The sequence below is a fragment of the Spea bombifrons genome, chromosome 12, assembly GCF_027358695.1.
Source record: "Spea bombifrons isolate aSpeBom1 chromosome 12, aSpeBom1.2.pri, whole genome shotgun sequence".
NCBI classification, from domain to species: Eukaryota; Metazoa; Chordata; class Amphibia; order Anura; family Pelobatidae; genus Spea; species Spea bombifrons.
In genome coordinates this window covers 5,976,497-6,000,882 of record NC_071098.1, presented here as the reverse complement: position 1 = coordinate 6,000,882, position 24,386 = coordinate 5,976,497, and the positions used below count along the sequence as shown (strand labels likewise).

Genomic DNA, 24,386 nt, shown 5'->3' with positions numbered 1-24,386 from the left:
TCTACCTTATATACAGGTACAGACTCAATGCAAGGATGCTTTTACCCACTTTAGATGATTATGTGGCCTATGGATGGCTTCTTCATGGATAATTCATTTACAAACAAGTTATTTCATTTATAAACTCATTTACTTGTGTTTAAATACAGATTATTGGCGTTTTTATTGCGGTGATACATGCTAAACATACTAGGTTACTAGGAAAGCAAGATACCAATGTTGTAAATGAGGGACAGAAAGACTGATAATGCAAAGGCGGGGTTGTTGGGTGGTATGGGCTTCTGTGTCTAGTATCTGTCGGGATATAAATTGTTAAAAGCCTGGCCAGGAACAATTCCCCGAGCCGATTGCTGATTTATCGTACTTTTCGACGTGCGATTATTCTGCCCTTGGCCACCTGATTACTTAGCGCATGCGCAGGGGCCTCTCCTTCCTTTCTGCCATCTCGGGTCGTCATGGCTCCCGTGGTCAGTATGGAGCTCTTCGCTGTTTTGTATTAAAATGTTAATGTTCGACGCCGGTTGACCTCTCCCTGCCTCTACACCGACTCTCTGCTTGGCAGGGGTCAACCGAGGCGCACTGGGAGCGGTTCTGCCGGCGAGGTATGGGTAGAATAGGCGGGCCGCAGTCGGAGCATGAGGAGCAGCGGCCTAGTAGCCTCGATTAGAGCGGCCTGGGGCTGGCTGTTAGGCCGGGCTGAGTGGGTATTAGGATTGATGGGGCGCGTTAGGTAGCAGGGTGGCTGCTGAAGCCTCATGTTATCCCACCAGCGAAGGGAAACTGTCCGCCTTGGCTGTCGGGGTGGATCTCGGCTCTCCCGCGCTTCCTGAGGCATGGGCACGGCAGGCAGACGGCCCGAGCCTCCGTTAGCGTCCCGGATCATCGTCTCCCCCCGTCTCTCAGCCCATTATAAGGGTTTTTTTTCAGGCCAGCGCAGTAACTGTTATCACGCGGAAGCCAGTTGAGGGTAGTGGGACTCTTCCCCTCAGCAGCTGTCCTTCCGCTCGGCTGCGGCCATTTTTAACCGGAGCGGTAAAGGATCGTTCTGTCCCGGTGCTTTTACTAATGAATTTATACGGGGCGGCCTTATTCCACAACATCGATTCATCGCTTTACTTTGTACAATGACGTTTTACTGTCATTTACATCGCATAATGCCGTGGCGGCCGTCGACATGGCGGCTACCGCAACCCCGATAGAGTTTAATTCTGCTTTAGAGTTACTTTGATTGCACGGGATTACAATTTTTTGGCTATTAAAATGTTCTGTATGGCAACTAAATTCTCTAGATTTGCCCAGCCCTGTTTTAATAGCTTTGGGTGTTAGAATTAGATGTTTGCGAAGAAGGTATTTATGATGGATCTGCTGATTTCCTGATATTCCTGTTTCTGTACTTTAATAGGATGTTTCGGCCATCACACATTAAAACTTTTTTTTAATCATAATTTTTTGCACTGCCCTCCCTTTGTATTATTCCTCCATATCGGTGTGTGTGGATATTTTATTTACTGTCAGACTTCTGAGGGTCTAATATGCCCACCACATGTCTAGAAAGCACTACCCATGATTTTAATGGGAGTGATTTCTTGCCAGTGATTGGCTGCGTCAGCCGGGGGGGCTATTTCCCATGTGAGATCAGATTATGTCATAGATCAGTAAACACACCCGATCCTCGGTGTCGCAGGAAGGTGTTTACATTAAAGCCCTATGAGCTTTAATGTGCGTTAGCATGTGGGGCAGTATAGGAAATTATCTCCAAGCTCTATACTTTACCGGGGGGGCGATTATGTCCTCTCCTTCCGTATCCCCATGGATGAATAACAAAGGGGGTTGTTGGTAAAATAGTGTTCCTTTGGGGTTGTTTCTCCCTCGCCCGCTCAGGCTCCTGTATAAAGGTGTCAAAATAGGCACATCACCCTGCGCCTTCGGGATATGATTTGTCCTGGGAGGGGTATAAAAGTGACGTGTGGGGGGGGTGCAAAGATTGGGAAGTGGTCTTGCCACCCTAACCAATGAGATGGTTCTAGGGGTCAGTCTTGTAATTCCCCATTGTGTTGGACTTTTATACCTGCAATCTCCTCATGTGTAACACCAGTGACCAAGCATGGGCCTTCCTCCTATCACCCTCGCTACCACAATATGCATGTACCCTGTAGATACACACATGGCTTCTGGCATTCATTAGGATTTTTTAAATCTATACTCATGCAAAGAGCAGTATAGAAGTGTCTCCTTAGAGCCTTCTATGTTTACATTGAGGTTTGGCAGGTGTGACATCACTTATCGCCCTGGCAGTTGCCCTAATTACACCAAATGCGTACACTTTAATGTAGTTTAGTATGACTTTATTGTGTATTTACTGATCTATGACATAACTGCTCTTAGACCACGAATAGTCATGTTTGTGGCTTGTATTGGATTCTCGGGATAATATATAGTGCATTCACTTTACAGGTGTGCAGAAATGTTAGAATTACTCGTTGTGGAGGGGCTTTGGGGTATGAGTTACCCCGGAATACTTGCTGTGGCAGTAATTGCTCGCCTATCGAACTAAATCCTCAAATTCCAGCTGTCTTTGACATGCGTCAAGCTGTTTTACTCCCTGAAATGCTGTTTTAAAGGAACAATTTTAGTGGACCAAATGATTAGTTTTTAGCTGTTAATAATTGTACGGTTTTTATTTATAGAAAAAGATCGCTACAAAGGGCAGCAAAAAAAAGAAGCAGCTCCTGAAGTTCACCCTGGACTGCACTCATCCCGTAGAAGATGGAATCATGGATGCGGCAAACTTTGTGAGTGTCTCCCTTACACCTTCGTACGGCTTTTCTCAATAACATGCAGAACTTTAAATCACAGTTGCTTATTCTAATAGGACTGGAGTTGTTGTTAAAATGAATGGGGCTGTTTCCTCGTGAGCTCCCCGCGCTTTGCTTAATGTAGCAGTCTTTCTGTGATCGTACAGCTTCAAGACCAAGGCAAAGAAATTGGGTTTTTATGATGGTTTCCTAACATCAGACGCCCGCTCTTGTAGTGTCTTGTAACCTGCGCTCCATCGGCTCATGCTCACTCGCCTCAAACCATTTCTGATTTACAGGAGCAGTTCTTGCATGATCGCATCAAAGTGAACGGAAAGGTTGGCAATCTGGGAGGTGGAGTCGTCACAATCGAAAGAAGCAAAAGTAAAATCACAGTGACTTCTGAGGTGCCATTTTCCAAGAGGTGAGTAGAACAGCGACTCTCTGGGAAAACAATTCAGTCTGTGATGCGACACCTGAACTGCCTGAATTCAGAGACTTTTCTGATGTAAAGTGCAATATTAAACTTTATACTTAATATATATATTGGCTATACTTATAAATGTAATATTCCGACACCTTAAATATTTTTTTTGTAGATATTTAAAGTACCTAACCAAGAAATATCTCAAGAAGAATAACTTGCGTGACTGGCTGCGTGTGGTTGCAAACACCAAGGAAAGTTATGAGTTGAGATACTTCCAGATCAATCAAGACGAGGAAGAGGAGGAGGATGAAGATTAAACTCTGGAAGACTTTTGTATTACCTGAAATAAAATTGGAAACAAAGTTTTGTTTGGTTCAGTGTTTTAATTCATCTAGCAGTCTCTGAAATGAAGGTTTCCCGCAAAACCATAGCATTGAGATACAGCTATATAGCATTTGAGATGCAGTAATCTGCACTCTGGGCTTCATCCCTTATTGATATGAGATCTAATCACAGGAGTTCCCTGCCCGCTCTTTGGACTCACATTTTGGTTAACGTAAAGAAGGAATATCTGCTACTCGAATGGTTTGGGGCACCGCTCGAACGGATGCATCTTATGTCTACCATAAAATGTAGGATGTAGTGTTCCGTACACCAGGAGGCTTTAGACGTTTAAAGCTGTGGCGCTGGAATTTCTTCCCAAACCTGCTTCCTAAGAAGTGTGTACGGGGAAATTTGGGGCAAACTATGGGGGAAAACTGAAATAAGGGAGCGCAGAGCTGCCAATAAAGCAACCGACTAATCAGTTTGCTGTGTAAAGGCTAGTGCTAGAAACACCACAGAATGCAGGTTCTAAGGAAATGTTTACGGATGTTTACAGTGTTTACCATGTTTTGTAAACAATATGAAAATCTTTACTATGGCTTTAGCAGCGTGTGCAAGACATGCTGGTAGAGAGGAAGGTGTATGATTTCATACCAGTAACTGCTTTGAATTGTTTAGGGATTGTTTTCTAAGCAAACTATTGGCAAATTAATTGTTGCAAAGTGTCATCGTACCCCCAGGTGTCCAAGACTGGGAAGCTACGGCTAGAGGTGGCGTTTGAATTGAGACCGCTTGCTTACCCTGCTGCTTTGTTCAACGCTGGGATATGATGTCATATGATGAGGTCGTGTGGGAGCCGCACTTGCAGCAAAAGAGCAAACCTCAAAGGATTTTAGTTTAATGGTCCGGTCGGGGTCCGTCATGGCCGCTGTTTGCAAAGATGGGACAGTGCGAGAGAATCCGGATGATGGTATGTATGGGTAGTGTTCCTTTGGAGGAAGGACTCATTTGGCCCTGGCAAGTGCTTCTTGTAGTAGATGCTAATTCAAGTTGGCCCATATTGATGTATGGGGGACCCTGAGAGCTAAAACTGCCCCGTCCTACAAACCGTCCTGCCGACACCTGTCTTAGTGAATAAACCTCTTTGACTTTACTAATTAATATCTGATTTCTGATGCCCCATTACACAACTGATAAAAATGCAGATTTTAGTATTATGAGGCTGGGTGACATTGATGTCACAAATTACTGTAGGGAATCCCAATTCCTTTAGCCGGCTCAATTCAGCGAACCTTTCTGCAGGCAAAGTTTCAGCGCACAAAATACTGCGTTAGCCGCGCTCCGCACTTTTGCAATTTCACATTGACACCGTAAACACATTTATTAATAGTCCTATTTAATATTTTCATATGAATATAAGTCTTGCTTTTCCCTTGGGCTTCAGGATCAGGGTGCAGTCTTATCATCATAGCAACCAGTGGAGTATTTATGTTCATTGGAGCATTCCCTTGGTTGCTATGGCGATAAGACCACTTTATGAAAGACAGTTTACTATCACTGATATCCTCATTAAAGAAGAATTCATATTTAAGTACGCTGTACTGTACGGAAGCTGCAGCTGCCCTCCTCCTGCTTGCTCTGACGTTTCTTCCCACTGATTGGTTTCTTGAAGCCGAACGCTTCTCCTGAATGAAAAATCGCAAGGGTTGGGCAAAAGGGGCAAATCCATATAGGAGGATTCTACGGAGATCCCCCCCCCCATGCAATCCAAGGGGGGCACAACAGAAATTGAAAGGGACCTTTCAGGTATCGTATGCATTAAAGTCCACATGATATATGGGTTGTCCCTTTAAATTGGGATCCAAAGCCAATATTTACACTATTTTAATTATTAATTACATAAAAATATATTATTTAATGGCAGGTCAGCTGATGAATAATAATAGTAACAAAATGAATAAATATATTGAGATACCATAAAAAAAATTGGTAAAATAACCTTGTAATTTGGCTTTCAGCTCCAGAGAGGACATCATTTATATTTTTATATACATTGTTTAGTATTCTTTAAATAAAAGGGACGACTTTAATTGCGTTAACTTCTGCACTGAAAGCAGCAGGACAGAATTGTTGCCTTGAACATGCGCGATTTCCCTTTTTATTGCATATGCATTGCATTATAGGGAATGGCTTCGGGCTTTTCACAGAACATTGCTAAGGTCAAAACATGTCATCGCATATATAAACACAATGAAAAACGTTGCAGAACCGTTCCGGAAGCAATTTAGCGAAGCTTTGGATTGGAAGAAAACGTTTCAATTTCTGCTTTGAATGCACTACGGCTCTTTGATTTAAAATTATTCAATATTTCATATCCATGCGGAGTTAATGAGATTTAAGCTTGGAAGTGTTTGGATCTGACAGTATTTCTCGCCGTTCTGTGTAAGAGGCTGCTCTGGGCGTATTTCATCTACAATATGCTATTTCTGGGGAGGAAAAAAAAAAACTAGTTATAAGCAAAAGGGACTTAATTGAATTTATTTAGTGCTACCTTAAAAAAAGATAAGCTGGTAGCAATTGGGACAAATAATATTTTAAACTATAATAGAATTTCAGGAAGCTGTTAATATAAGATTATACATTGCGGACATATATAGCAACGAGATACAATACAGAGAAAATCTGCAATTTGCGATATGTTTTAAATACGGGGAACATATAATATTTAAGGTGTGTGTGCCCATCGTACAGCGCTGCGGAATATGATGGCGCTATAAAACAATAATAGCAATAATAATATTAAGTTGTTTAGGAAATGGTTGCATTAATTTTGTTAATTTTATTATTTGGACAAATATTTACATTTGATTAAGGTATTGAAGATCAGTGATTTATGTTGCAGCGGTGGATTAGGCGCAGGGTGGCAGGTCCGGGGAGGGGGCAATTGGCCCATTAGGCTCCCTGTAGCGGTCCTGGTCAATGAGAAGGCAAAAAGGGCTAAAATTGCACTGTTCTGGACACAAATTCCAAGCATATTTTGTTTAAGGAGACAACCCAGTGCCCCATACAGCCCCACCAATGAAGAATATGTATCAAACATAACTGGATTTGCCCTGGAGTCTCCGGGTGAAGCACTGCTTGCCCGGGTCTCCTAGTAACTCTCCTCGTTCTCCTGGTAGAGGAATTTGTTTAGCCACGCCCACTCCCACCCACTCCCCTCCCAGTTCTTCAATTCAGAAGAGGGAGCGCATCAGGTGGCCTTCCCAGTACTTGGTAGGTACTTCAATGGTAATTATACTTAAAGGTACCTTAAATTAAAAAGCCTTTCCATTAGAAGAAGCACCATGTGTTTAGTCCTACACCGGGCTGATGACTAGGTGACCCTGTAACCCTGAGTGCGGCCAGGCAAGTCCAGCCGGGGGGCACACACTTTAGCTCCCAATCTGCTCTTGAAGCTGGGTGTGGGGTCATTTGCCCGGTGGCCAGTCTGGTCTTTCATGTATGTGTGGGGTATGTAGGATGTGATGAAAAACAATGTTGTGCGCAAACACAGAAAGAAAATCTATCAATTAAAACGTTATCTTATTGTGTTCCTGGCCTAGACACAAAATAAAGTGACAATGAGTTAATCACCACATAATTATTTAATAATGTAAAATTTTGCCTCATTCATAATTTTTGCCAGTAACACTTAATTGTCATGTGACTAATGGTTGTTGCCATGGGAACTGAAAAGGCTTCTTTAATGTTTCTGAGCATTGTTTTATAGGGTTAAACGTTCAGAGGAAGGAATAAGATCTGCTAAGGGTAATTTGAGTATCAGAGTGGAACAGCACCTTTAACCAGATGCCTGTAAACCGTGTCATGTGACTCCAATGGGGGTTATTAATAAAGAGATATTCCAAAGCAAAGTGCTAAATGTAGAGTAATCACCATGGAAACCATTCTGTATTCATATGGCTGCTGTCTGGCCTTTCGTAAATCTAAGCATTCTGGATTATATAAAGAACAATTCTTGAGCAAGTGATGCAATTGCCATGGAAACCAATGGGATGCTCGTGCCAATTGCATCACTTTCAGCAAGTTGCACCAGAATTATATGCCAAATAATGACTACTGAGCATAGTATGAGGTTTTTATATAAATATCAATTCTGGGGCAAACGTGTAACACTTGACTAGACAGCAGGAGCTGGTTGCTATGGTGATTGCACTACAATTGGAATATTGCCCCGTTTTTGACGTTTTGAACTTTACAGTGTATTATGCTGACAAAGTGATTAATATATGAATGAATATATTCATATATATTTATAATGTGTTGCATATAAGTGTTGTCCCTGGATGATAAACCTGTATGGAGGGTACAGGAAGGGTAGAGAAAGTTTAGTTTAACCAGAGCAGAAACTGGAGCAGGGTCATCAGAGACTCCCCAATATCTCATTTTACTTTATATGTATTTCCATAGTTCCTGATTTAATTGAGTTAATATTCCCTCTTCTAATTACCTAAGGGTTAATAGGATGTATGATTTTATATATATATATATATATATAGATATATAGATATACATACATACATTACATAATAATATGTGGAAGTAATTAATGCTGATTAGAACCGGGCAGCGCAGGGTTAATTAGCCGAGTCCTGGAAGGCACTTCCTTCTTTGGCAAGTTCGCTACAATGTAACTAAAAAGAGGATTATCCGACTCGTTCGTTGCCGGAAGGAATTCTACCAGAGGGCCGATCGTGCAGGTATGTGCTGCATATCCACGTCTGCAAGGAGCTGCCAAACGCCTATGGAGCACAAAATTAACCCACCAAGTACCAGGGGACTAAGGAATCCATGCATTGGCCATCCCGTCCGGCACACAGAGGGTTAACTGCCACCCTGCACAACTAGAAGTGGATCGGAAGAGGTGGATTGTTGCTGTTATTTTGTTGCTGCCTGAAATGGTTAAGTGGTTAGAAACACGTCTCAGGACACACATGGGCATCACTTTCTTGCTCATCACTTGCCCCAGTTAAGTATCTTTTTTGCCCTGTGGCTTGTGATGGTGAGGGGAGGGGGGGTATTATTTGTTATGCTGCGTTGTGACCTGCAGAAGAATCATTGTCAGAGAGGCTTGATCAGAATAATTTACCTACATGCAGCTCATCAATTGCCCCTGGCTTCAGGGGGGGCTTGCACCCAGCACAGTCCACAGAGAAGCCCCCCTTACTGCCTCCATCACAAAAGCTCCTAGGCTCTGTTAACTAGTACTGAACTTGGTCACCTCTGGCATCACTACTAACTAGTTGTGCCAAAATTATGGGATGTGGTTGCCACGGCAACCAGACTGGACGTCACATTCTGGGCATGTGTATTCCATTTTTGTCTCTTTCTCTCCCTCTCTCTTTTATTTTCAGGCTGAGGGATTTGGGCAGGGAGAGGGAGAGAGAGAAGGGGGGATATTTTTCCTTAAAAAAAAATAGGCAGCCATTTTTCTTAAAAAAAAAAAACACAAAAAAAAGCCTCACCCTTACAAACCACACACAGTCATCACCCCCTCCCCTTATATACTGTAGACTGAAAGCTTCCAGCATCCTATGGGTTAACACGTGAAGCATTTCTTCTTAAAGAGGAAAGAAAGGATTGCAAATCTGCTATTGATCTGGGAGGAGGTGGTGGGGCTATGCGGGGGCCACTGGGGAGTGAAGAGGACCCCATGGAAGAAATGGAAAATGAAGAACTGTCAGGTATGGGGTTATAAGGTGGGAGGGAACTGGTGTGAATGGGAGCTGCACTGGGATGGGATCTGGTACTGGTACAAGGTGCCTGGGGATCCTGGGGGGTCCCAACTCAGTTGGGGGGGATGCTGGCTGGAAACGACAAGGGAGGGCACAGCAACCACCTTCTTGGATTGTTCTTTAGTTTTCAAGTTTTTGGGAGGTGGAAATCCCGTGCAGGAGGGCACAAGAGTCTGCAAGACAAAGATCTGCCTTTGCTATTGAATGGCACCAGGGACAAGTGACCTGGGTGCCTGTCCCACCATAGCCAGGAAGCATGGCTTGTGCAAGCACTTGGTGCTTGCCTTCTTTGTCCCTGTGGGGGGGTTTCTGCTGGCATTGCTGGAACCATGGCACAGACCAGCAGTGCTAGGCAAAATGGCTGTGTCCTGCTTTGTATTATATTACTGTATGCACATAATTTATGCGCTGGGAAAGGTCTGTGCATGTCAGTGTGGAGCTGGGTTCTCTCCGAGCATCTTTGCAATTAGCCTTGGCGCAGTCTGTCATGCCATTGGAGATGAACATGACTTCCAGCTACAGAAAATGTATCTTTTTGGACTAATAGCAGAAAAACAGCATTACTTATTCAAAAAAAAATAATAATAATCATCGTAGCTTGATGCCCAGCAGAGGAGCCGCCGCCGGCCCCGGGATCAGTGTTTGTGTTGATCAGAATGGGTAAGCATGCAGTGTCATATCTTCCCAAAGCATTGTTAAGCCATGTTGATTGTCTGAGTATAAACTGCGACATCGTTGCCTTTATTTATTACCCAAGAATGAAACATTAATAACATAAAGTTAAGCATCGGTATGAAAATATACATTGTATTTTTATTATTATTATTATTTTTTTGTATTATTATTATTTTATTGGTATTATTTATGTAGCTATATTTTTGTGATTTATTTATATTTAAATGTATCCGTATGCCCGTGTGTGTATATTGTATTGTGTGATTGTATATTTGTGTAGGTGTGTGTGTTATAGTTATTTTCGGCTCGCAGTATTTTTTGTGAATACGTAGGGGCTGGGTTCACCGGTAACAATGAATATCCCAATTATTCATAAGTATGGTGTGACCGGGGAGGACTGGCCCAAAAAAAAAGAGGCAATTTCTTTAAAAGTGATTTACAATCTCGTGATGTCCTAAGGTCGCGGACGGGGGGTCCGGGTAACCACGCCTGTGTTTGTAGCATGTGCGCAGGTTTAAAACCCGGTCCACGCAGAGCTAAGGGGGCGAGCGATACAGCCGCCTGTCCTGTTTTAGAATCAACCAAGACTCTGCTTGCTTTTAACTGTTTGAGCACCAACGATGGCTTTCTCTCCCCTTTGGCACTCAATGGGTTAACTGTAGGAAAAAAAAAACTAAATTGTCTTAATCTGTTTGGCAGCCGGCATCAACTCAACTGATCTTTTGATAGCTAATCCATATCTTTTTCTAACTCCTTCAAAGCAGGAGGTCTGCGAAACGCGTTGCAAAGTGGCCCGGCTTCCATGACCTTGTACTCCAAGGGTTAAGGGTCAGTAGACGAGGTCGCGCTGTGAGAGCCAGATTAGGGAGAATGTGTGATCTTTTCACGTACATTTTTGGCTATTTAAGTAACAAAGTTTCTTATTTATTTCTGTAATGAGAATAATGTATATTTCTATAGGCGCCATCGGGCGGTATTATAGGAGATGTACAAAGGGTCGGACGCTTCTTAAGATCGGATAAGCCCTCAAATACGGTAATGTTTGGCTAGCTGGTCCGCCATGTTTCATTGGTAGCGTTTGATAGTAAGAATAGCGATTCCATTGTCGTATTACAATAGTGGGAGGGGCTTGTTCCTTCTTCACGTAATGTCTGTCTGACTTTCCGGGCTTTAACCCTTTGAAGTCATCAGGTGCTGAACTTCTCAAGTCCACGCAAGATATTTCAGCCACACAGTTAGCTGGTAAACCGTACCATTTAAAAAAAAAACAGCATTGAGTTTTGGGGGAGAAAGGAGAATTAGGAAGACATGGGGAGGAAAACAAAAGGTTAGTTTGACATTCGATAAATTCTTAAGAAATGTCTTGCTTTTTAATAACGTTTCTTATTTCTGTGTTGTGTTGGAAACTTAATAGAACTCGAGAAGGTCTGTGTGCGAAGAGTTAATTCTCAGTCTCGGCGTAAACCATGCTAATATATTAATACAACATAATTTAATATATGTTTGTATTTTAAGGGTTACTGTCCCTTTAAATTTGCAGCAAATCAACATTTACTATTAAAATTTTAATCGTAGGGTGTTATAAACCTTTTAATTACTACAACTACTATATTTTCTATGGAAGTAGTATAACTATAGAAACCTTCCTGCGCTTCTGTGGTTTTGGACTAAACCATGGCCACAATATGATCAGAATAAATGCTTTAATAGAATCCACCATGTAGGGCTCTTAAAGGGACAGTTTAATGTCCCTGACACCCCCATTAAATAAGAATACATACTAAAGTACTCTGTAAGTAACCCTAACCCACTTCAAATACTTTAATATAAATTCTTCAAGTGAAGAAAAAAAAGAAATAAAATAAAACTTAGCAGACCTAGAAGTTGCAGCGCTGTTGCTGCAGCTGCCCTCCTCCTCATAGCCTAAAATAACCTTATTATTGGCAGGCCTAAAAGGATTATGGGAATTGTAGTTCAACAACAACTGGAGAGTTTCTCACCCTTGTCTCATTCCAACCAGTTGCTAGCCCAATGGGTCATGTTTATTAAGGCGCAACTTCCACAGTCACAGAATTACTTTTTTCCTCCAAAATGTCCCTAATAAGTTTGGCATAGGGGCCCCGGCAGACCTAAGATATTACGAAGCAACATCAATCTTTATACAACTTCAAATTTGGTTGTAGAATTTCACATCTGGACACGAGCCGAAGAGCCAGGGGCGAGGGTCCATGGAATGATACCTCCCAACTGCCCTGCTTCGTCTACTCGATTAGTTGGGCATGATGGGAGTGGGAGTTCTCAGCCTGGCACTTCAGACCCCGGCTAGGCTTAAGGATGATGTCTAGGGCTGAAGCATGCGCACGCAAGCTGAATTATTTGCTAGCGGGAGTAGGAGGGGGGAGGCTTTTTGCCCAAAACATCTGGTTCTGTGGAGCGCGCGGCACACCAGTCTCCCGCATGAATAAAGGATTTTCTTTGTGTGCAATGGCAGCGTGCACTGATTTTTTTTCTCTTTTTGCCAGCAAAATATCACTAAGCTTGTATCTACGGCTTAGAAGCCAGTATTTCGGGGGTATACGACCCGCAATCAGAGTTCCCCCGGCCGGCGTGCAAAGCTTTACTTGATTGCCCTTAATGGCAAGGCTTTTAAGAGCTACTGAATGGCATTTGCTACGTATTAGAGGATAATGTAGGGATTACTTCATTGGAGAAAAAAATCCATGCGGTATTTAAAATGCAGGGGCAATGGCAGAGGCTACCTTCTTAAAAAAAAAAAAATATGATTCCAGAATACGGAATATCTCCTAGGGGCTGGAAAATGATCACTTTTGGCTTGCGGTTGAATAGAGTGAGTGTTGAATGTCTTAATTCCCCACCAAAACAGGACCCAACAGTTGAAATGTGTTCAAAGAAATAGTGGTGAATACGTGAGACTACTTCTCAGCAGAGATGGTAGGTGAAGAGGAGTAGCCAGATCAAGGAAGGTTTGATCTATGCCTATCCAAGCCAACCCCGGCTTCATCAGGGGCTCTTAACCAATAGCTCAAGGCACTTCACATCTGGCCAGTAATTGAAGAATTACCAGGTTGACCAGGTAGATAGGCACCCCAGGAGCCGTGTGCTCCTGGCCCCTGTGCTTCGTCCAGCCCTGAGATAGGGAAGGGTTGACCAGGGACAGCGTGCTAAGGAGGGAACGAGGAATATTCTCTAGGTAAGCTGATTTTCCGAGTAATGTTCTAGACTAGTACGTTCTAGATGGTCCAGCCCGTCTCCGGCTTCCTGCACGCAGCGCTCAAACATCACAGCCAAACGCACCAAGCCATCCTTGCTTTGGGCGCCGGAGAATACACGGCGGGTAAATTAAGGTCAATGAGAGAAGAGCGTTACTCGGAAAAAAACTCTTGACATTACAAATGTGATTTGCCAGCCAAGCTTCATCGTCTAAAAGGACTGCGAGGAGGCGAGGAACATCAGTTTGCATAATTAAAACACATATGCAAATGCGATAGCCAAAACATATAATGAACACGGAAAACACGCGCTGCTACAAAGGCAATTGGCACGACCGGCGCCAAAGCGGGGTTATAGGTGGCATCATTAACAGCAAAGGCTTCGCACCTCTTCCTTTTATTTCTTGGACAAAAACTTTAATAATGGACGGTGCAGATCAATTATATTTTATCCTGATCGCCCCGGTTACACCACCTTCAAAGGTTTGGGGTCACTTAGGAATGTCCTTGTTTTTGAAAGAAAACCAAATTTTGTCCATTGAAATAACGTGAAATGGATCAGAAATCCAGTGCAGACGGGGTTAATGTTGTAAATGACTATTGTAGCTAGAAACGGCTGATTTTTAAAGGAATCTTTTCATAGGTGTACAGAGGCCCTTTATCACTCCCATCACTCCTTTATCACTCTCATCACTCCTGTGTTCCAATGGCCATTTATCACTCCTGTGTTACGTTGTGTTCGCTGAAATGTCTTTGTTTTCCATTTAAACGGCTCAGTGACCCCAAACTTTTGAAGTTGACTCTAATGGATTTGGGTTTCTTATATAAACCCCAGCACTCAGAAGCACAAATAAAGTTAAACGGCCAGTCATAAATAGATTACTCTCTGAGCAATTCTTCGCTCAGCTCTGTATAGGGTTGCAACCTGGCCGGTATTTCACCAGCACAGCCGGTATTTAGAGCACCCTGCCAGTATCGGTATATAAAAAATGGCCGGTATTTTTTTCAGGGCAGACAGGCAGACAGGGCAGACAGGCAGGGTGATTGGCAGGAGGGGTAGCACCCATTAGAGCGCTCTGTCTTTAGCGCAGCGCTACGTGTCATGACGATGTGATTGGCGGAGGCTGAGCGCTGGGGTGGAAGTGATGTTTGATTTCATGACGTCACTTCCCCCAGCGCTCTGAAGTCTGGCAGCATCTGCAGACCGGCCGACCTGTGCAAGCTCGCTGCCTGTGGACTCGGAGGAAAAAGCCTTATGTCCCTAATCCTGCCTGCACTGAGAAAAGTTAACTAAGGTAGGTGCACATTATGTTTCTGTGACAGGAAATATTGGGGGGTAGGTGCACATTATGTTTCTGTGACAGGAAATATTGGGGGGAGGGAAAGTAGGTGCACGTTATGTTTCTGTGACAGGAAATATTGGGGGAGGTAGGTGTACATTATGTTTCTGTGACAGGAAATAGCGGGGGGGGAGTAGGTGCACATTATGTTATATTGGGGGTGCACATTTTGTTTCTGTGACAGGAAGTATTGGGGGAGAGGGAAGGTAGGTGCACATTATGTTTCTGTGACAGGAAATATTGGGGGGAGGGAAAGTAGGTTCACATTATGTTATATTGGGGGGTGCACATTTTGTTTCTGTGACAGGAAGTATTGGGGGAGAGGGAAGGTAGGTGCACATTTTGTTTCTGTGACAGGAAGTATTGGGGGAGAGGGAAGGTAGGTGCACATTATGTTTCTGTGACAGGAAATATTGGGGGGGAGGTAGGTGCGCATTATGTTTCTGTGATGTCATGCATATATAATTAATTATGCAAATTAACATGGCCAGTATTTTTTTGTAAGAAAGGTGGCAACCCTAGCTCTGTATCAGCCTTACAGGACTGTCCTCTCCAACCGAGCCGTTCCCGGTTCTGTTCACATGTGTTCGTGGTTCTGATTTGGTTCTCCAATAATAAAAAGGTTTCTCTAACTTCCAAAACAAGCCCTTGAAGGTCACAAACCACATTTTAATGGTAACATGGGACTGGTATGTGACTATAACTCCCACAATCCTTTGGCAGCTACAAACAGAGCTGAACACAATGACTAAATTACATGAAATCTTAAAGGGACAGTATAATATCGGCCAAAACGGAAATAAATCTCATTACATTTACATCTCATTACACCCTAATTAGAGCTGGGTAACCCAAACCCCAATTATTAAATAAATAAAAATACCCATGACTATTCCTTTAGGCGGGATTCCTTGTTTAATGATTTAAGTCATTGATGGTTTCTCTTCACACCTTTATATATTAAACATGCAAAGAGTTCTTTATCGCATCTCTCTGTAGAAATGCTGTTATTCCCTATCCTATAGAATAAGGAATTACTAAATGCAGAAAATCCTATCTTTTTTCCAGAAGAATTGAAATAGAATTCTATTCCGCCTTTTATATTGCATAGCGTAGAAAATGTAAAGTGCGTATTACTCATTTCTGGCACAGAAATGATTTCTGCTCCTGACCTTGAGTCCTGAAGAGAGATACAAAGCAGCGTGACTGTAATTCTTCCGTCGCCCTGTAGGTTGGGATCTGCATGTTTTTTTTTCTGTAATAATGGAATTCGACGGCTTTAAATGCCTAATTAAAATGGCAGAAAACATGTTACTAGCTCAGAGGCAGTAACCATTTCATTCGGAAGAATAGACAGCATCCGTGATCTTCTTCCCATCCTGTGAATGAAAGACGTTTTAGAAATTCGGTTTCAAGAGGAACGCACGTGTTATTTCTAACATGCCACTTATTATTTATTTTTTTATTGTTTTATATAGCGCCATCAAATTCTGTAGCGCTGTACAATGGGTAGATAGACATAACAAGTAGTATGCAACATAACAATTTGACTTACAGAAACAACAGGTGAGGAGGGCCCTCAAAGGAGCTTACAATTGGTGGAACTCTCAGCTATCATACGCATACGATGACTGGCGTGTGTCGGAAATGGGATATATTTTCCTCAAACATTTTAGTTGCGACTTGCTCTGGGTCACACAACCACATAAAAAGTATTTTGAGCTCCGTAGAAGTTTATGGTGGTCTTACATTTTGATAATAACCGTACAGGTTGGATGCCTGTTGACTTCTGTTCCAGATGTTTTTCTAGAGGGAAGCAGTAGGTTCAGGTGAAACCGGCAGCTCTTCTTGGCATCGGGACCGGTCATCAGAGATACTGGCAAATTCTTTTAGCAAACGTCCCTTTTAGTTTGTCGTGAGCCTAGAAACTAGTAGGGTTGAAGCCATACATCCATTGTTTGGGTAGAATTCTTAACCCTTAAGAAGGCTTTGCAGAAATGTTCCCTTCAAAGTTTGTCCATAGAAAGCCCATCTATCGAGCTGTCAATGCTTGCTTCTGTTTGTTGTCCCTTCTCAGCAGACCGTGTCCAGACCATGCAGATACATGCCCATGGACTTAGAAACTCTTAAAAGAAGAATTCTGCAAACATTTTAAGAGAGAGAGTTTTCTTAATTCTCTTAAGAGTTAAAGAAACCGATTAGTGTAATTTTAAGTACCTGTACCTATATACGTATTCCATGGGCAGTGTTGCGAGACTAACCTGATGGTTACTCCCCACTGGTCAGCATCTCACATTTTGGACTGACTTGGACCATCTTCTCCAGCATATCAGTCACTGATCCCATCTGTAGGGTCATCAACACGACTGCACTTGCGCAGGCAGTGTACTCAAAAACAAATGCCCTGATCTTACTACCAATGTTGGCTGGAGTGTTCTTCTTAAAGAAGGTTTATACTGTTGGTTAATGAATAAATAAATACAGTCCATATAACAACCCCACTGAGTGAGGGTTTGTACTGAGTGGGCAGTAAATGTGTCCCTGTCAAATTTACAGCCTCCTTTTACAGAGTTAAATTGAAAGCCACAGCTAAAGAGAGTGATCTCCAGCTACCTGTCAGAGACCTCCCGCCGTGTCTCTGCTAAAGTCCAATGGAATTAGTCATTCGACACTTTCTTTCATTACTTCTCCCTGGCTTGATTTCAATTATCCCCGCTAACGTTCTCGCTCGTTAATGTCTGCAGAGCTCCTGTTAGCTTATACGCCAGAGTAAGAACTTTTAATGCAATGGATGTTATTGATAAAGATCCATCCTGGTGCAAACCAATGTAACCAAAGTAATGTTCCTGCTACTTGGACCATACCATTAGCTGCTAAATCTAGAACGTTTTGTTTTAAAAAGACTAAACAAATCAAGTGAGGCCTTATAGACAGTTATATTCAGCTTCTGCTTTATCTTTGCAACAATTGTATCTAAAACTTAGTGACTTAACTTTTCACTCCTACAGACCCATTCTAGACTTCGATAAAATGGTGGGAACTAACTGGTAATTTAGCTTACATTTCTTATCTTTCTGCATGAATCTCGATGCCAAACAATGTAAAAAAAAAACCCCAAAAATATATGACTCAGACCACAGACACCGATGAACACAGATAGCTCTGATCCTCGGTGGCTACCGTGTTGTAGTCTAAGCAGTCTGATGACCGTTGGGCATAACCTGGGAACTCTCAAGGGTTGGCTCTGAGTCTCAGAGGTTTTCCCCCAATCTCAGGGTCTCAGGGTGATGGGGCAGATTCTCCGTGTCACACAGTCTGAAGCTGACTCCTTCCTATTCTCCCAGCTGTGATCATATACAAGACTGCCAACTGGTGCCTTTGCTACTTGTATGTTATGGCTGATATTCCTGCTTGAATGCAGGTGACTGCAGGTTAAGCGTATCTTTAGATAAAGACAAGTTAAGGATTCCATGAGGACCGGGATTAGAATTAGAATTGAAAGGCGAACAATAACTATTCTGTTCGTTTAACCTGCCCATTTTCCAGTCCTTGGTCTTGTCTTAGCTTCAGGAGCCAAATGCCTATTCCCTCACTGTATCAGCATCTACCACTTCTGCTCGGAGACCGTTCCAGTTATCTGCCACCTTCTCAGTAAAGTAAAAAAAGAATAACTGAATGAAAAGGTAGCCTCTAAAAATGGCAGAATAGTTGGAATGTGCAGACGCAGTCGCTTTAATTAACATTGTATCTGGGATTCAGAACCCCTTCACGGCTTCTGTCAAGGTAATTCGGCGTATTTATTCAGTCTAGCCTGCGTTCCCAAGGGCAAAGACGTCCATTCATCATAAATAAAACCGGATGCATTCTTTTCAGATACGACGCACATGCCTACCCACTGAAAATTCTATTCTGTACCATCAGAAAATGTTTAGAAATACGTTTTAAGGGAAAAATCTACTTATACTTTTTTATATTGAAATATATTTGTCACGTTTTACAATAAGAGAAGAGTATTTACAGTATACTCGTTGTACAGCGCTGTGGAATATGATGGCGCTATATACAACCATAAATAATAATAGTCCAAACACACAGAATGTTTTGGAAAATACTTATAATTTAGCATTTTTAAATCATTTATAGCTATATGTGCCTTGTATGTACTCTCAGGGTTTTTGCCCCAATCTCAGGGTGAAGGGGCAGATTTTCCGGATCTGACTCCTTCCTATTCTACCCTGCTGTGATCATATATAAGATTCCCAGTTGGTGCTTCTGTTACCAATATGTTATGGATGATATACCTGCTTGAGTACAGATGACTTAATTACATGTATCTTTAAATAATGACAAATCAAGGTTTCCATGAGAATCGGGATTTGAGCCATTTGGGTAACAATATACTTCAAACAGCCAATCAGTAGCAAGAATAGTCAGACAATGGAAGAGGAGGGCAGCTGCTGCAGCAATGCTGCCTCTTCTGTTCTAGATGAATGTATATTAAAGTACTCATAGAGGATTATGGTTCCTTATTGAGGATTAGTGGGGGTGTCAGGGACCCTTTAATCCAACGGTGTGATATTGATATAGTTAAGGTTCTGGTTCTGGTTGGTAACTCACTTGGTTCTTTGGGCACCTTTACTGATTGAACTACCTTCAGTTATCTGAATTGATACGATGATGCATTAAACAAAAGATTAGACTTCTAGGATTTAGGGTAATGAACCGCAAACAATTTATTCCATCGGTTTCCATGGTAATTGTTCCATATTCCGATCTTTCCCCTAGAATTATGTTATATAAATAGGGGCCTAAGTTTCTGTTACCTTTTTTTGTTATTAAAGTTTGAAAAGTTATCTTGTTACCATAGCAACCAATGTAATGTTTCTTATGATGTCCATTTAATTGGTTGCCATGGTGGTAAGACCTCATCAGCCGAACTCAAAGCGGACTCCTATGTGTTACCTGCCATGATCACTGATATCCATCCCCGGGAACTAAGTGATCAGACCATAAGACTCCTGAAGCATTAACCCTTTTATAGCTCACGGTGAAGATTCTATGCAGTGACTCCCCAAATGGCTCTAATACCGTCCCTCATGGAAACCTTGTCATAACATACTGGGAGCTAAAGCACCAACTGGGAGCCTTATATATGATCACAGTGGGGGGGATAGGAAGAGAATCTCCCCCTTCACCCTGAGATTGGGGCAACAAGCCTGACACTCCTGGGTATCCTGATATTGCTATCAGACGTTCCTGCTGATCTCATACTCTGAATGGCAGGCTTCTTTGTGCACACCACAGTTCACTCTAGTCCAGCTCAAAGGCCTCCACTTGTGAGTTAGACTCAACCCAGGCTGGAGGCGCACTAACTTGGCTTCTTGTATAAATTCATTGTACTGCACTGGGGAATATGTTGGTGCTTTAATCCCCATGATAGCTTTGGCTCTGTGTTTGTCATAACATTTTCCAAAGACTAAGATGTAAGGAAGTTTTACTTCACTGAGATGGCGGTAGATAAGTGGAACAGCCTTCCAGCAGAAGTAGTAGAGGGAAGTTAAACACGCATGGGATAGACATACGGCTCCTAAATCTAAGAGGAGACCAACGCCTGATTAATGTTTGTGGTTTTTACAGCAGAAAATAAATCCACAGACCAGACGGGTCGAGCGGTTCTTATCTGGTTCTGTGGTTGTTTTTAAGTATAAGGTGGTCGATAACATAGGCTGTTGATGTTAAATGGCAAACAGGAGAGAAACATTTCACGTTTTTACTGCCGTCGGGTGGAATTGACCTTTAGTGGACATAGTGACCATGAGTCATGAGTCACCATCAATGACCTTGATGACCATCGAGTCATTAGTGTTGAAATTCTAAAGAGCTTTTGATATCAAAGGGACAACAAAGCCCACCCACGTCTGCCATGGCCGCTGCTAAAACACTTAGAACGGTTTGAAGCATTTAGGAAATGCCATTAAGGAACACTTAAGAGGGCCATTAACATTATCTATTTTTTTTCCTTTTATTATTCACAGAAGAAGAAGGAGTAATGGAAGCAATTGAAGATTTTTTCTCAGAAGAACACGTCAGCACACCTAAGAAAAAGAAATCAAAGAAATCAAAGGAAGGCAAAACATCCAAGACCAAGAGGAAAAAGAAGGAGGTGAGACCGAAATGCAGATGAGATTCTGGGTTAGGGGGCTTGCATTGTACAATTTTTGGGGGCTTTGAAGCACAAGTTACCGTTACGTAAACACGGGGGGGGGGGCTTGGAACGGGGCCATACCAAGGCACCCCACGGGAGGTGAGAGAAAGTGTTAACTAACGTAAAGTGGCTGGGCTTCCAGACCAAGCGATCGCTCAATAGGAAAACATTTGATTAAAGAGGAAGTTCCAATGCTTTAGAAAATATTGTACCAGCTGTGGGAAGCTACCGTTTAGAATGTGGACATGGATAGCTGTAACGCGAATGGAAAAACACCGGAGTGTTTTTTCAAAGAGAAGATTTTTGGCCGAGAAGAAACAAGTACATAATAGACACATAGAAACAGGGAAAAAGGCACAAAAAATCATGGGAAAACGACGTGAAGTACCTAGTGAGACAAGGTGCAAGAAGACACAATCTCAATGCAACAACACTAAGTGCTCAGCGGTGTCCTTACTACATGAAAACATTCTTAACTACCCCACAACCTTCACACTATTTAGCTTTCATTCATCAAAATGATGCAAAGAAACACAGAATTTGATGGCAGATGAGAACCATTCAGTCCATCTAATTAGCCCTTTTTTTCCTGATGTAAAGACTCAGATCTTCCCTCGCTGAATTAGCTTCTACCACTTCTGCTGGGAGGCTTCTGCTGGTAAAAACTGTCTTATTAAACCTCTTACTGTCTGAGCGAGAGTGAAGTATTTCCAATATGGCGTTTCACGGGACAAATAATAACGTAGATAATCAGAGAGAGAGATCATGAACTGCTATTATCTAGCTATAAAATCAGATTTCTGCTAATAACGATAGTAAATCACGGAGGGGATAATAAATGCGTATTATAAAGGTTTCTATAGCATGTGGTACATTTAATGTGCAGAATTTGCCAGTCAGGGTTACACACACTGCAATGCAGTATCTCATTTAGAATTTCTCCCCTGTGGAAAACCTCCGCTTTCCTCATATACAACATCTTCTCTCTGTTCAGATTGAATCAAGATGTCCATTCTTTTCCACGGTGATGATGGATAACTTACTTATTTAACCTTGTTATGCTAAGATCACCATTTTTTTGCTTTTAAAGGGGTAGTTTCGATCAAATCCCCACCAATAAATTCAGCATTCTGAACAAATTCAATAAAACACTTACTTGAGATAGAAGCTGCAGCCCTGCAGCTGCATTTCTCCTCCAAATAAACAGTTGAGACAGCCAATCAGTATATCACGTTCAAGGAGATGTGTTTGGCCAAACACATCTCCTGCATGGCAATTAGCTGGGGTGAAGGGGACAAAGCAAATGGAGGGGATTGTGCAGAAACCCCCATTCATTTGTAAAAAGAATACTATTACGAGTATGCAGAGTATGTGCAAGTTATTAAATTGGTTATCGGGAAGGTTATGCATAAAAAAGTGAATCGAGTGCAAAGACCATGACAGCCTACGAAAGTTTGCTGCTGATTGGCACATTTCATTGGTTGCTATTGTGATAAAAACATCTCAACCTTTGCAACAGAATCACTTTCTCTACATATCCCCTATAACCAAGGGTGCAAGGGGGCTATTGTCCTCCGGGCCAGTCACATTGGCCCTTTGTGAACAATTTTGGACCGGCACAGGGAGTCAGGAACACAGCAGGGTCATGTAACATGAGGTTAGGTAAAGGGAGGTGTGAGAGGGAGGGAGAGAGGGAGTAGGTAAGGAAGGGAGTATGTATGAATGTATGTATGTTAGCATGAGAATGTGTGTAATTGTGTATAATAAGTGTTCAGATGAATGTGTATGTGAGCAAGAATGTGTAAGCGTTTGTATGTTAGCATGGATGTGTATGTGTTTGTGTGCTACAATGGATGCGTATGTCTAAGTGTGTGTTAGCATGGATGTGTATGTGTGAGCATAAATGTGTGTGTAAGTGGTGTCAGAGGGAGTATGTGTTTGGGCGTGTAAATGAGTGTTAATGAGTATGGGTAAGCATATGTCACTGCATGTGAGTGTAAGTATGTGTAAGCATGTGTATGTGTGTTAACATATGAGTTCCAGTTCTTGTGTTGGAAGGGGCCGATGGGGCCAGAAGGTGCCAACCCTCCCCTGCCTATAACATCATAGCACAGGATGCAATTAGGCACTAATGGCTTAGAGCTATGGAGACACCACTTTAAAGATTACATTCCAAGTTTCATTTGAATGGTAATTAAACACAAATAAACAATAAACAGATAAATATGTATCATTAATAGAATATTATTTGATTGTGAAATGAGGGGCAGACTTTGCTTCACCAAGAATAACACAGCATTTAGTTGTAAGAATATTTCACAGTTGATTAGGGGGTTAAAACTGGGCTTTTAATGTATCTTCATAGGGGGTTAAAACCCACATTATTTTTGATATTTATTGTAGGAAATGTGTTCATTCAAACAGCCATCTTGTAGAAAAGCTATAATCAAATTGTCAATTGTTATTTTTTGTCTTTCTTTTATGAATCAGCTAAAGTTTATGAACTTGGAATTTAGGGAAGTGAATCTGGCAGGATTCATTTGGTTCCTTTGCCAAGTGAATGTGTTATGTAACAAAGAACTATGGCTGGGACTTTTGGAAAAATGTGTCGGCTTGTAATACAGATTGAAATGCAATCTGGCCATTCCTTAAAGCAAGTGCTAGGTGTCCTTTATCCCAAGAATCATAAACTCATTTCTTGATTGGAACCAAGCATTACATCAAAACCATTGACCCTCTCTGGCTTTAGACTATGACTCTAACATTTCTCCTCCTTTGAAATAAATGTTGTTAAATCTCTCTTTCTGCTATTAATGCCACCTGCTACACAACCCAGCACCCTGCTTGCCTTCTCCAACACTTTATTGCATTGCCTGCTTACCTTCTGCATGACATTTATTTCTCATCTCCAGAAATGAAGATTAAGCAGAATACTAGCTGTTAATATTTTTTGACAGGGAGCAAATTAAGCCATCATTTAACTTCCGCGTTTCATCTTTTTTTCTGTTTGTTGCCTTTTCCGCCTGTACGCCAGCATAATTAACACACTTTGACTTTATGCAAAAAAAGTACCCGGGAAGCCAACGCTGAACAGACATTCATTCCACACATAACACTTATTGATCAGAACAATAATAGCGAAAACAATGTATCGATATATTAACTATTTGGGTACCCTGCATTGGTAAGACCCTTTAGAATGTAAGCTAGCGAGCCGGACCCTCTTTACCTAATGTACCGGTTCGTCTCAGTCTGTCAGTTCGCGTTTTGGCAGACCCTTTGAATGTATGGACTGTAAGAAGTGCTGTGTAAAAAATTGTTGGCGTTATATAAATAAGAAATAATAACAGTGAAAACAAATGTTACTGTACTTTACAGAAATATGACATTTTTAAATATTAATATGCCATTAGCTGGTGGCTGTTCCCTGTTGTATACTTTATATAAAATATATTTTGCATATTATTTTATTAGTATTATTACATTATTTTATTTAAATTAATATAATATCTTATTAATATATTTAATTTATGTTTCCTAATATATAGATTATATTTAATTTATTTTGTATATTATTTTATTAGTAATATATTATTTA

At 41.7% G+C, this 24,386-nt stretch overlaps 2 protein-coding genes and 1 long non-coding RNA gene across 5 annotated transcripts in view; all 3 read left to right on the top strand.

Moving 5' to 3' along the window:
• Positions 1 to 377: 377 nt before the first annotated feature.
• RPL22 (ribosomal protein L22) lies at positions 378 to 3,584 on the top strand. The gene is made up of 4 exons (XM_053452500.1): positions 378 to 467; positions 2,688 to 2,792; positions 3,095 to 3,219; positions 3,395 to 3,584. The coding sequence occupies exons 1-4, from the start codon at positions 456 to 458 to the stop codon at positions 3,537 to 3,539; spliced, it is 387 nt and encodes a 128-aa protein (XP_053308475.1). The 5' UTR covers positions 378 to 455; the 3' UTR covers positions 3,540 to 3,584.
• Positions 3,585 to 5,160: 1,576 nt separating this feature from the next.
• LOC128470610 (uncharacterized) lies at positions 5,161 to 5,804 on the top strand. Its single transcript, XR_008346037.1, has 2 exons — positions 5,161 to 5,352; positions 5,730 to 5,804. It is a non-coding gene; the product is annotated as an uncharacterized LOC128470610 (long non-coding RNA).
• Positions 5,805 to 8,807: 3,003 nt separating this feature from the next.
• CHD5 (chromodomain helicase DNA binding protein 5) overlaps positions 8,808 to 24,386 on the top strand; it is a 54,185-nt gene continuing 38,606 nt past the window's right edge. The window contains exons 1-2 of one of the 3 annotated variants that reach the window (XM_053452488.1): positions 8,808 to 9,287; positions 20,619 to 20,746. In XM_053452488.1, the coding sequence (XP_053308463.1) occupies positions 9,224 to 9,287; positions 20,619 to 20,746 (192 nt within the window). In that variant the 5' untranslated portion in view covers positions 8,808 to 9,223. Of the gene's footprint in view, positions 9,288 to 9,507; positions 9,999 to 20,618; positions 20,747 to 24,386 lie in introns of those variants that run through there. The other 2 variants (XM_053452489.1, XM_053452490.1) reach the window with 2 other exon arrangements.